Source organism: Carica papaya, chromosome 9, assembly GCF_054855325.1.
Source record: "Carica papaya isolate Zhongbai chromosome 9, ASM5485532v1, whole genome shotgun sequence".
NCBI classification, from domain to species: Eukaryota; Viridiplantae; Streptophyta; class Magnoliopsida; order Brassicales; family Caricaceae; genus Carica; species Carica papaya.
Genome location: NC_142317.1, coordinates 8,983,910 through 8,997,457, shown reverse-complemented (window position 1 = coordinate 8,997,457; position 13,548 = coordinate 8,983,910). Strand labels below are relative to the sequence as shown.

General features: G+C 34.1%; 1 protein-coding gene across 1 annotated transcript; it reads left to right on the top strand.

The window, feature by feature from the left end:
- Positions 1-3,640: 3,640 nt before the first annotated feature.
- LOC110823015 (Protein kinase superfamily protein) lies at positions 3,641-8,125 on the top strand. Its single transcript, XM_022053279.2, has 4 exons — positions 3,641-5,093; positions 5,171-5,572; positions 5,698-5,751; positions 6,084-8,125. Exons 1-4 carry the CDS (start codon positions 3,980-3,982, stop codon positions 7,535-7,537), a joined length of 3,024 nt encoding a protein of 1,007 aa, XP_021908971.1. The 5' UTR covers positions 3,641-3,979; the 3' UTR covers positions 7,538-8,125.
- Positions 8,126-13,548: the final 5,423 nt, after the last annotated feature.

The window sequence follows — 13,548 nt, the reverse complement described above, 5'->3', positions numbered from 1 at the left end:
TTTTCATTTGATTGTCATTGAAACACATAAATCCGATTAAATTAATTTTTTTTAGTATTTTAAATTATATTAATTAATTCGTGTCGTGTGTATATAAGAAATTAGAACGTTTAGACGGATCCGGGAAGACTGTTATGTAGGAGTGTAAGTATTTTTTATTCTAAATTTGAATTCGAATTTTTGAAATTGCATGCATTTTATTAATTTATGTGTATTTTAAAATTTAAACGGATACTGACCCCATTTTCGATAAAAAATAGAATCCGAACTTATAATCAATGAACCTAAGCTATTGAAAATTTATAAGGAGATGAAACCAGTAAACAAACCTAATGACTGAAGAATACTTGGACTGCGATGATAAATGAATTTAGAATTTAAAAAAAATTTCTAATTAAGTAAAAAGTTGAAAAAAAAATGATATAAGAAAATAAAAATAGAAATGAAAATGAATAATTATGATTGTAAAACGATTAGTTAAATAAAATTTCAGAGAAAATAGAATGAGAGTAAAATAAATGAGAAATCAGAATGACAGGATGCGAGTGATTAGGATATGGACTCTGAATGTCATTTTCATTTAGTTTGAATCGAGTAGAGGAATGTGTGTGTGTGGCTGAAGTTTAATGGATATAGTGAACCTGCACATGGATAGAGTTTGAAACCTAATCCAGATATAAACAGATGTCTGTGAGTTTGAAACCTAATCCAGATGTAAACATATATTTATGAGTGTGGGTCACCTACCAAACGTATATACTGTGGCCATTGTGAGATTCTGTATGTGTGTTATTCATGCGATGAGGGAATCCATTTTGTCTCTTCTTAATGACGACATAAATGGCATCGTGCGATGAAACTTTAAAAATGACATTTCGAGCGTATATGTGATTTTTCGTGTGTATGTGATTATGTTTCGAGATGATAATTGATATTTAAATGTATTTATATTCTTTCGAGAATATGTGAATATACATTTGAAGATTGTATATGATATTCGAGAGAATTCAGAAATTCGATCAGAAATATGTGAAGTAGTGAAAATAATAAATGAACTTTGCATTAAAGCATCACTATTGCATTTGTCTCATACCAAACGTATCTACTGTGGCCATTGTGAGATTCTGTATGTGTATTATTCATACGATAAGGGGATCCATTTTGTCTCTTCTTAATGACGACATAAATGGCATCGTGCGATGAAACTTTAAAAATGGCATTTCGAGCGTATATATGATTTTTCATGTGTATGTGATTATATTTCGAGATGATAATTGATATTCAAATATATTTATATTCTTTCGAGAGTATGTGAATATACATTTGAAGATTGTATATGATATTCGAGAGAATTCAGAAATTCGATTAGAAATATGTGAAGTAGTGAAAATAATAAATGAACTTTGCATTAAAACATCACTATTGCATTTGTCTCATACTATATATTTTGCATGAAATTTTATATGGGTTGAGAGTACGGAAATATTTATTGAGTTGATGAAACTTATTAAATTTCACAATAATATTTTTCAGATGAAAAAGAAGAGTCAGAACCGTTACTAGACGAGTAGAACTTGTAAAAAAGATTCATAGTTTGTGTATATTGTGCATATTCAAAAAAATTTCGTTTTATTTTGTTAAACTCTAAATTTTGACATCATGTTCTATATATATAATTATTATATATATCATATGAGATATTAGGTTGTATAATAAATTTTGATATATGTATATATATATTTTGTGGGCCAACTACATAAAAATGACATTAGTAAGAATTGCGCCTCATTTCAAGTGTGGAGTGTTATAATATGCCACTTAGAAGTAACATTGACAATATTAATTAAATAAAATTCTTAATAAATTGAGTTAAAAATATTAATTAATTTAATTAAAGACAAGCAAATTTAGGCTTTAAATGCATTTAGCCAAAAAATAAGAAAACTCTATTCCTCACGAGTTACAAATGCGGATAATTATAAAATGGTTGGAGTACTTAACCAATTTTATAAATATACTCAATTAATTTGAATTATTCATCAAAAAATTACCAAACAAAATTTAAAATATAGGAATATAACTTTCAAATAGCTTATTTTTTGTATTATTTAATAATTTTTTAAGGTAAATATTTTTTGTAAAATTTACATATTTAAATACACTTGTACAACAATGATAACATACAATATCTCAATTATAATATATAATATTTATAACATAAAACTGGAACTCATATGAGATATTGCATTTAAAAAATAATTAATAACTTTTTAATAAACATTAAGTAACTTGAGACAGACGAATTTAAATGTGTGATATATGCATCAAATCTTACTTTTATATAAAGTTTTAAGAAAGCAAACAACTGACGAGTGTATTATGAGCTTACAGCTGCAGCATAATAAATGTAGAACTCCACGATACCATGCAGGAGGCCGTGTTTTCCTACACCGGAAGGCTACAGCACAGAGCGTAGCAGTGGTCCGGTCGGGAAGAAGAAGGAAATATATAGAGATGAAGAAAAAGAAAAACAGAAGGGATCAACTGTCCTAAAAGTTTTGTAGATGGGCGGGAATTGAAGGAAAAAAAACAAAAACCAGAGAGAAAGAGATGAAGAAAGCGACTGCTTTTTCGATTGATCGCTGAATGAGTTAATTCAATACTTTGGCACTCAGTCTCACACAACACAACTCACTGCCATCTCTGTACTCCCCTGCATGCTTGCCTGCTTTTTCTCCATCATCCTTTCCCTTCATATATATATATATATATATATTAATGCTTATACGTGTAATAATATTAACTACTATATCATACATGTAGGGTAACTAGGGGAAACAGAACTGATCACTTCTTAATTATTACACTAGGGTTTTATTCTGCTAACCATGATGAATTCTAGGGTTTTAAGTCTTCTTCCCCTGTTTATTTTTCTTTAATACCTACCTCTGTTTGTTTGCTTTATTACACACCCACTATTCAAATTAAGCAGTAAGTAATGACCATGGAAGATATAATGCAGAAAGATTAATCATTTCATTATCAAGCTCGAAATTTATAGTTTTTTAAGGGTTTTATTGATTTAATTATAGTTTTTGTATAAGTATATTCTGTGCAAGGGAACGTAAAGATAGAGGGTATGTAACTGAAAGCCGAGCATAGTTTCGAAGGGTCTACATCCCGGCCTCTGAAGCAAAAATAAGTAAGAGCTGTTATATATACATAGTGGTGATTTCAGTTTTTATATATTATATGTATATATAATATGTAATTACTAGCCACGGGAAAGCTTTACAATAATAATATTATTATTGAAATTAATTAATTAATTAAATGGGGTGGAAGAAACAGCGTCGTTTCTTAGAGCCGCGCTTTACAGTGGCCGTACAATAATGACTCTCTCTCCCTTAATCATGCCTTTTTTTATTTTTTAACTTTTTTTAATAAATTTATATATAAATAAAATATATATACAAATCATAAAATAAAAATAATTTTGAATAAAAATAAATAAAAAACTAATTAAATGAAATATATATACCAATTATAATATGATAAAATAAAAACATTAATAAAAATTCATTTCTTGAAAAAAAAACATTACTAACGTCAACAATGTGTGGTTGTATTAACTGATAATTTAACCGAAGGGTCTTATTCATGGCAGTTCCACATACAAACCTCTCGACTTTTTTCTTCTTTTTCTTTTTTTCTTCCCTTCGCTTCCCCCTTTTCTTTAGATAGTATTGATTTTAGCCTATGTTCATCATAATCATAATCTTATTTTTTTTACTTTTTTCTTTTGAAGATACGCTGGTAATTCTAAGCCCTAAGAGCTCACAAGTTAAGATTATGGAGACCAGGGCTTTTGTGGAAGCAAGCTAGCTAGAAAGTGTTGTTGATGTTGATGATCTGGTTGTTTTCTAATTAAAGTTGGTTCTAGCTAATTTTCACATAGCCTTCTCAGGACCATTTTGACATGGGTGAAAACAAAGGAGATACAAGTAAGAAGTTGCCACAACAAGCACCGCCGCCACAACCACCTGCTCAGCAACAAACACAGCAGCAACTTTCTTCTTCTGATCCGAAAGATCCGCTAGACGAATCAAATTTAGAATCGTCAAGGCATCAACATCACCAGCAATCCTCTGCTGTTGCGGTGAGTGGAGCTCCTTTCATATCCCCCTCTCTTTATGTCCAAATTGGTGCAACTTCTTCCCCATTTGAGCAACAGTTTGAGCCAGTGAATCCAAAGAGAACCAGGTATAGTAGCGGTCAATGGAAGCTACTACCATCTCCTTCATCTCAACAGAAACAGACCCAGATAGCTATTCAGCCTATACTCGCCGCCGCAGAGTCCAGTCCATCGCCGACCACAAACCCCATCAACTCACAAGCTCAAGTAGCTCAGACGACCGCGGCCTCCTCTTCAGACACCGCATCATCTCCATCCCACTCTCCTATCCCATCCATCTCAGCAGGATCAGGCCAAGATACGAATAAACCAGAAGGAGAGCAAGTTCACCACCAATACAGAAAAGGGAAGTATGTGAGCCCAGTATGGAAACCAAACGAGATGTTGTGGTTAGCCAGAGCGTGGAGGATTCAGTATCAAACCGGGTCTGATGGGTCAAGATCCGATCACACAGAAGGTGGTCAAGGCGGCAGTGAGATGAATGTGCAATCAACAAGAGGGAAAACTCGTGCTGATAAAGACAGGGAAGTAGCTGAGTTCTTGAACAGGCATGGGGTCAACCGAGATGCCAAAACTGCGGGGACAAAGTGGGACAACATGTTGGGAGAATTTAGGAAGGTGTACGAGTGGGAAAGAGGTGGAGAGAGAGAGCAAATCGGTAAGAGTTACTTCAGACTTTCACCTTATGAGCGGAAGCTGCACAGATTACCCGCTTCTTTCGATGAGGAAGTGTTTGAAGAATTGTCTCAGTTCATGGGTCCTCGCATGAGAACTTTGCAGAGCAGGGCTGCAATATCTATAATGGCCTCTGGTGATGACAGTAGGGCAACTCATTCAGGCAATAGATCAGCTCTGCCTCCTCCCCCTCATTTCAAAGAAGAAGATCTTTCTCTCTCAGGTAATAATTAACAAATGAAACCCACATTTCTTGTTATTCTTTTTTGTCGTCTAAACAAGGTTGTTCATTTGTTTTAGCAAGGGCGAAACAACTGGGTTTGACAAGTGGAGGTGATCAGGCATATATGCATGGTGGACGAGGGAGTTTGTTAGGGTTTGACCCTGCTCTTGGGAATATCGTTGTAGCTCCTTCTTCGGGTACTTGTTCGAAGGAGATGCGTAGAATTGGGAAGGTGAGGATGACATGGGAAGAGTCAGTGAGCTTGTGGGCTGAAGAGGGAGAGCACCATAGAGGGAGGGTGAAGCTTCCCGGTTCAAGCTTCTTGAACGCGGATGAACTAACTTTCTTTGACGACGCCATGATTGCTTGCACCATGGAAGCTTTCGAAGATGGTCCTCTTAAAGGATTCTCTGTCGATAGATTCGTATCTGGACAGCAAGTGAAGGTCTTTGGCAGACGAAAGTCTTCCTCGTCTTCAGGTATAAGTAAATATATAACTGGTGTATATCCTGATAATAATATTTGATACATATTTTTCTACTGTCTTGGAATCTCCATTTGTACATACATTACTGATCTCTTTCTCTTTCTGTGATGACACAAGGTTTCAATGAGAGATCAGTTCAATTATCGTTGCCTGAACCATCCGTTACAAGACGTAAGTGATCATAACTCAAATCTCTAATAATGTTCATCAATCTTAATAACTTATTTCCTAGTGGTCATCTCTGAAGTCTGGACTTAAAGTTTACTGCAAGGGAATTGATTTATCACAACATTATTAATTATTATTTCAATGTTTTTTCTTTGGCCGATATTTCATCAACTATTTATTCAATTATATATCATGTGAAAAATGCAATAGAAGAAATGCCCATTGCAGGGGTGATATCAATATGTTCATATTGAATGTTTATGCATGGATTATAAATCAACCTTTAGCTTAATGGACATATGATTTGAAATCTGCGTTTTATTCATATCATATAGCAATAATGTCGCCGTCATGGGAGTTTCAAGACCCAAGTGATTACTACGTGGGCTGTCTCCGAACTCCTCCAACGGCACTACCAAGCTTGTTTGAGCTCTCATGGCACTTACAGGAGCCACCACCGGAAGAATTCCGGTTTCCCCTCAGAAAGGACGTTTATAAAGATTTGCCTCAAGGGAAGGAGCTTTTCTTCACCACTTCGATGGAACCATTAGATTGTAGAGCCATCACATACGATATCTTAAGCCCAATTATCCGTACTAACCCTATTCTCAGTTTTGCTACTGCAACAATCCGGGACTCTTTTATTGGCTTATGGGATGATTGTATTAACCGGGTGGTCTCTAAATTCTGTTCAGTCGAAATGGTTATCATAAGAAAACCCTCGTCTTTTTCGACCGAGCCAATGCAAGATCAATGGCCTAATGTGACTGGCTTTGTCAGGAATTTTTGTTTATGGAGGGGAGAAGAGGATGATCAGTTAAGAGAAGGTCAAGTTGACCCAGCGTCTTCATTAGTAGAAAAGCTTTTTTGGTCTTACATGGATCTTCCTTACGTTTTAGGTTACTACGCAGTTGGGTACACGGTGACGTTTTGTGCGTTGAGTCGATCATCACAAGATCGCATTAGCAGAACAGATTTATATTCTCTAGACCTTTCATCTCCATCGGAGAGATTAAAAGCCCTAGTCCCATGCTACAGAATAGCAGGCCTCCTGTCTTTGCTGGCCGATCGTGTCGTCAACAGCAGCGTTAGCGGCAACTACAAGCAATACCCTTTTAGTGATTTCGAGAGAATCGACCTGGGTTACAACGGAAACGCCATGGAAAGGACTCCAAGCACCGTGACCATGCTGTTCTCGAGTAAAAGAAAATGGGCTGCACTAAAAGAAATATACGATTTCCTGGACCATAGAATCCCTCATGCCGAATTCTTGTATGGATCATCAGAGAAAGATTTAGCATTGGTTTTTAAACCCAGAGGCTGCAAATCGAAGCCGACTAACTTCAACCAGCTCGTAGAGGCTCTCAAGTACGTGACCAAAGCCCTTGTTGCACTACACGATCTCTCCTTCATGCACAGAGACCTGTGCTGGGAGAAAGTGGTGAGGAGGATCGACAGAGACAACGAGTGGTTCATTTGCGGGTTCGATGACGCCATAGACGCCCCACAGATATACCCGCACGGAGTTGCCGCCCTGAATGAGGCGCGTGGAAGACAAGCGCCGGAGATGGGGAGAGGGTTGCATGGGGTGAAGGTGGACGTATGGGGCGTGGGACAGTTGATGAAGACATGTGGGCTCCCCAACTTGCCAAAGATGCTTAGGGAGCTGCAGAACAGGTGCTTAGACCAGAACCCGGAGCAGCGACCAACTGCCGCGGACTGCTACCACCACCTGCTGCAGCTTCAGTCGTCCCTGTCAGCATCCTCCGGTAGTTCTGCAGCCTATTGACAAGACCACATTGTTAGATCAAACATTGTTTTTTTTCTTTTTAACATGAGAAGGCCAAAGTAATTTATATCAACAAGAGAAAAAGAAATGATTTTGCGAATAGATTAATCTATTTTTGGGCATTTTCTGTATTCTTGATACCTTAAAATTCAGGAAAGAAAATATTTTGAGTCGGGGTGGCAGGTGTCAAGACTTGAGAGGCTGGGAGGTTCTAATCTGGTCTGAAACTGGAGGGTGAAAATGGCGGCTGTTTCTTAAAAGGCCGGCTTCGCGGCTACAACATTTGGGGTCATTTTCTATCACATCAGAGCTTTTTTAATCTTTTTTAATTTAATTAATGATTTTTGCTAGTGGTATTTGATATATTTTAGATGTGGGAATATTTTGTATATATATATATATATATATATAAGTCGTTTCGCCAGTTCGTACGTAGTATCTTACAGTTATTATGTATCTCGAGAAGGTGGACGGATTTGTGATAATAGCTCTCTGCATTGTTTAGTTATGATGAGCTGATGGATGATATGATTGGGTACTATTTTTTTAATTCTATAACAAGAAATAATAAAATTATTTTTTATTAAATTAATATTTTAAAATAATTAATTACAATAATTTATTTAATAAATAATTTGATTTTTTTTAATTAGTTTAGGAGTGGATATACTTATTTCAATTTAAAAACTTTTAATTTTAAATTAATTTTATGTAAAGTTGATTCCTTCCGTTTCAAATTTCATCTTTTTTTAATGATTAATTCTCAAACATATATTTTTTAAAAAAATTTATTTGTTACAGCATATCAATGTCATCAAATGAAGGTTTTTTTTTTTTAAAAAAAAAAAATTCTTTTATGAAAGCAACTTGATTACAAGAGTAGAACACTATCCCTAAACTACAAAGGGAAGCAAGCAACGTGATATGATGTACCATAGTTTAGCTACTCAAAATGGATAACACTTTTCTAGATAAAACACTAAAATTCTTTATAAATTTTAGAAATTCTAAAAGAACCAAAATACATAAAAGAAACATTAAACACGGGTACATCCTCTTATATAAGTCCAAATTCAGAGTTTGGAAGAGGAGAGATGAGTAATTTACTATAGACTACCTTACAATCTCTTTTAACCAATACCTTGATGGAAACCCATACCTCTTGCTAACACCATACTATATTATATGAGCACATGTATCTTTGCAAGCTCTAGGAAAAAGGAGATGGGATATTATGCATGCCAAAAATCAACAATTCACCTTCGTAGCCTCTAGCAATAACCCTTAAAATCGACCAACTAACTTTATCCATTGATTCATTGGCATTAACTTTTTTTTTTTTTATCATGCCCATCGAAGGAGGGACGCATCAGTCTTTCTATCTTGTTGTTGAATTGTGATGCATATTAATCAGTAGGTCTCAAACTCATGGATATAATCCTAAAAAAAACACGTGAATTAAGTTAAGTGGGTTAATTCACGAGTAATGATGTATCCACTGATTTTAAACCCTTCAAATCCCATAAAATGTGCATATAAACCATGGGTTTTTTTTTTTATTTTATAGATTTTGATGATAAACCATCATCAAGCCAATTGTAGAATTTGTGAGGGTGTTGAGAGTCTCCCCTAAGTGGAGACAATCTCCAGATTTCTAGGTATCCTCTTAAACTCTAGAAGATGTCAATTATCTTCTCTCAACGCAAGAGACATATTGTATCAAGTTGCACACCGTTATGGGCCGATATAGTTTTTACAAGTTATATGTCTTGACAGAAATGACAAACCATATGTTTAACTAGAGGTAATATAGGGGCAATCCCAATTGTTTCCTAGGGATCTCATTATTGCTATTGAAAGTGTTGACCTCATCAACACCACATTTATACCATACTTAATAGTACCCCTATCTCATTATGTAATTTTTTTTCCTTTGTATTGACATAAGCTTATCTGGGGGTAATTTTTTGCTTAGTAGTATTGTGGTGATAATTTATGCATCTTGAAGGGTAGACATAGACTCAGTAAAATCTATATTCTATGCTACTCTCAAGGATCAATCAAATTTACTACCGTATCAATAGGAGACACTAAAGGTCGTAGAGTGTAGACTCATGCATCAACTTAGTTTGACAACCATATATCAAGCTAAACGATGACTCTTTCTCAATTCTTTATTGTCCATTTTAGCTTCTTTTAGCAATGTTCACCCTGCAAGCAAACTTTGCCATCCATAACTTGGATAATGCCCTATAACAACTTATGGACAATCTTCATTCTTGAAATATCTTGCTTGTAGAACTTTGTAAAAAAAGTGCAGACTCATGCACTAACTTAGTTTGACAACCATTTATCAAACTAAGCAATTACTCTTTCTCTATTATGTATTGCCATTTTAATTTTTTTCTAGCAATGTTCACCCTGCAAGCAAACTTCACCATCCATAACTTGGATAATGCCCTATAACAATTGATTGATAATCTCCATTCTTGAAATATCTTGCTTATAGAACTTTGTAAAAAAAAAGATTGTGGATTTGACACTAATTTCCATGTTTATTTGGCCAATATAACAATATTAAAAATTCAAAATCTCTTAAGCCTAGCCTGCTATTATTTTTATTGGAATACAAATTTGACCAATGTACTTAATGCAAGGCTTTATCATCTTAGTACTACCACCAAAATCTAGCAACGAGTTTTTTTTTTTTCGATTGTACATAAATTACTTCTTAGAAATCTGAAACTTACTCATAGCATAGGAAGATATTGCTTGAGCAACAACATTAACACCCGACTTTTGAGTATCGGGTTGCCAACTTTGTAATCTTTTCACAAACTTATCAACTAAGAAGTGAAAAGTTGAGGAAGTAGAGTGGCCAATGATTGGGTAAGACTAAAATATTTATCATGATATTCCATTTTCCTAACATTCAGAATATTTATAAATTGACACCTTTTTTTTTTCCAAAAAATAATCCCTTAATGTAAATTAATGGCTTCCCTTGAAACAACAACATAATCCTTGAGCATTTTCTCAATTTCTTGTAGTTCTTTTTACATTACTCTTCAAAAAATAATGATAGCATTAACAAAAAAGATATGAGATATTAATGATGCATTTCTACAAATCTAGACACTATGGAGGTGCATCTCTAATTCAGCTCTAGTTTGCAATTTTTCATATAAAATAAATAAAAAGAGAGAAGATCGTCTTAATGAAGATCCTTTCCTGGGTTGATAACCTTGGATGGTTTCTAAATTACCAAGATTGAATAAGTAACATTGGTACGATGTTTCATGATAAAAGCCACAACATGTGAGTGCAAACCCAAACTCTCATGCATTGTTTCTAAGAAAATTTAATCCACCAGTCATATGCCTTGCTTAATATCAAGTTTTAGAACAAATAATCCTGCCTTTTTGTGAATGAATTTTTAAGAAGTGAAGTATCTCGAAAGTTACATATGCATTATCAATGATTTATCGTTTTGAAATGAAAGCAGAATATATTATACTAACAATGAAATTCAAGAAATTCTTAAGCCTCTTAACATTTCACGATGCGAAACTCATGATCAACTAATGTGATCATAAAATTCTATAATTAATCTAATATTCAAAATCTTTAAAACTCTCAACAAATTCTCCTTACGTTCGCAACAGCGCGTTGGTGTTGTTTGTAGTGGAAGCGTGGCGGCACATGTTAAGTGGTGTATGTGGCAATTAATAAAAATAAGATAGAATACAAGAATATTGATCCAATTCAACTACTTAATGGTCCAATTACAAGAGTGAGGTTGAAGAAATTCAAGGACACATTAAATGGGATGATTCAAGGCTTCTGGAATGACATTAACAAAATTCAAGAATGCAACAAGGAAGCATGTATCGGGCTTGGGCTAAATAACATAAATCGAAGCTTGATCACATTAACTTAAGTGGAAGTTACACCAGTCCAATATGAAGTTGAACCAGTTTTCTTGGATGGACCATAACTTAGGCTTCTGATGTCCAAATTAGGTGATTCAAAATTCTAAACTTATTTACACATTTGGGCCTATAATTTTTATGAAGAAACCCAGTCCAATTTCAGATTTTATCAGCTAGATAATTGGCTCTTAAATTTTAGAATGAATTCCGATTTAGATACATTGGATCTAGTTATTTTTATTTATTATTTCTATACTTTTGCTTTTTCTTATTACATAGAAACATTTACTTAGTAATATGAAGAGTTGTAACTCTTAGAAGTCTTGAAACTTATCTTGGAGGGTTGTTCCATCTATAAATAGATAGTATTCTTTTTTGTAAAGACACATAAGTTAATATATGAATTTACTTAATGCAAAGTTTTTTAAGAGAGGTTTTTCTCTTGTTTTGATTCTTGTTTGAATGAAGGTTCCTGTAAGCAAAACTAATTTGTTTGTGAGTTGTTTATTCTAAGATTCTCTTCAAGGGTTGAATTTAGGTTATAGATTTATCCTAAAGTTCTCTTTCACAAATTAAATTTGGTCAATGAGTTAGTAAATCTAATTTAGCTTTCCAAGGGGTTGCTTCCAAGCATAAAGATATTGGGTCTCGGGCTTAATATACCCTTAGTTCATATCGGTTTGGTATCAGAGCTTAGGCTCTAAATCAGGTTAAATCCTTTGTGTTTCATCTCTTTATTTCTGTTTCATTATTTAAAGTCTTTGTTTCCATTTCAATCATCTATATCCATTTGTTAATGTTCTGCATCTAGCATATCAATTTAGTGTCCTTTCATTTTTCATTCGTTTTAACTTGTTTTATGTTGTTATTTTTCATCATTTGTTGTCCTCCATCTCTTTATGAATTGTTTGTCATCCAAAAGTTAGTCCATTCAAGTTTATTTATGTTGTGTTACATAAAAAAAAAAGAAAAATCGAAAGAAGATAAAAAGAAAAGTAAAAAAAAGGGAGATCAAGAGGCAAAAGAAAAAAAAATAGATTGAACAAAAAAGAGGATTCAAAAAGGAATTGAAACAAAAATTCAGTTTACTTTCCTAGATTGAAATTTCTTTTAAGTCGTATTTCTTTCTAAGAATTCGGGTTTATCTTTCATTTTGATTTACCTTGGTTGAGTTTCATTTAGATTATCTTTTATTTCCTTCCAACTAGGTTTATTCTATTCTTCATTGTAAGTCAGCACGTTTGTATAAGTTTGACTCTCTACAACGAATCTTAACAAGAGAATTGGAGTGGTAAAAGGTTAAATGTGAGTTCATATAGAGAAAAGCCAAATTTAAACATGAATGAAATTGGGTGATACCATCATTTGAGTGAAACACGTGAGGGAATAAAGTGAGGAACTATTCTTTTGATTTACTAACCTTGTTTTGCAGCTTAATACAAGATGAGTGGACAGGCAAATAATCCACAAAACGAGATAAATAGGTTCCAAGCCTTAGCGGAATTGATGAAAGCTATGGATAAAAGATATGGTGAGATTATTGATCAAATGGAGAGGCTAGCAGTTTCAGTTACAAGGGGGCAGCCACCGAATGCTCCTAATCCAACCATGCATGGTAGGAGATTTCCAAATAGAGTTCAAGAGGGTAATAACTTTGAAGACGATGAATCACATGGTGATAATGAAAAATAAGAGGAGGTACAACCGAGAGCAAAAAACAGCAATAATAACAACTTTGATGGTGTTAAAATGAAGATTCCATCATTTCATGAAAGAATAGATCTTGAAGCTGACATGGATTGGGAAAAGAAGATCAAACTAATATTTGATTGCAATAGCTATACTGAATCTAAGAAAATACAACTTGTCATTGCTATTTTTGAAGATTATGCTATTACTTAGTGGGATGATATAAAGAAGAAGCGGAGAAGAAATAGGGACGCCCACTGAAGAATGGAGAGATTTGAAGTCCATCATGAGAAGAAGATTTGTACCAAGCTATTACTATAGAGAGTTGTATAATTGACTTCAAAATCTTATAAGGTTCCAAGAGTGTTGAGGAGTACTACAAAAAAATGG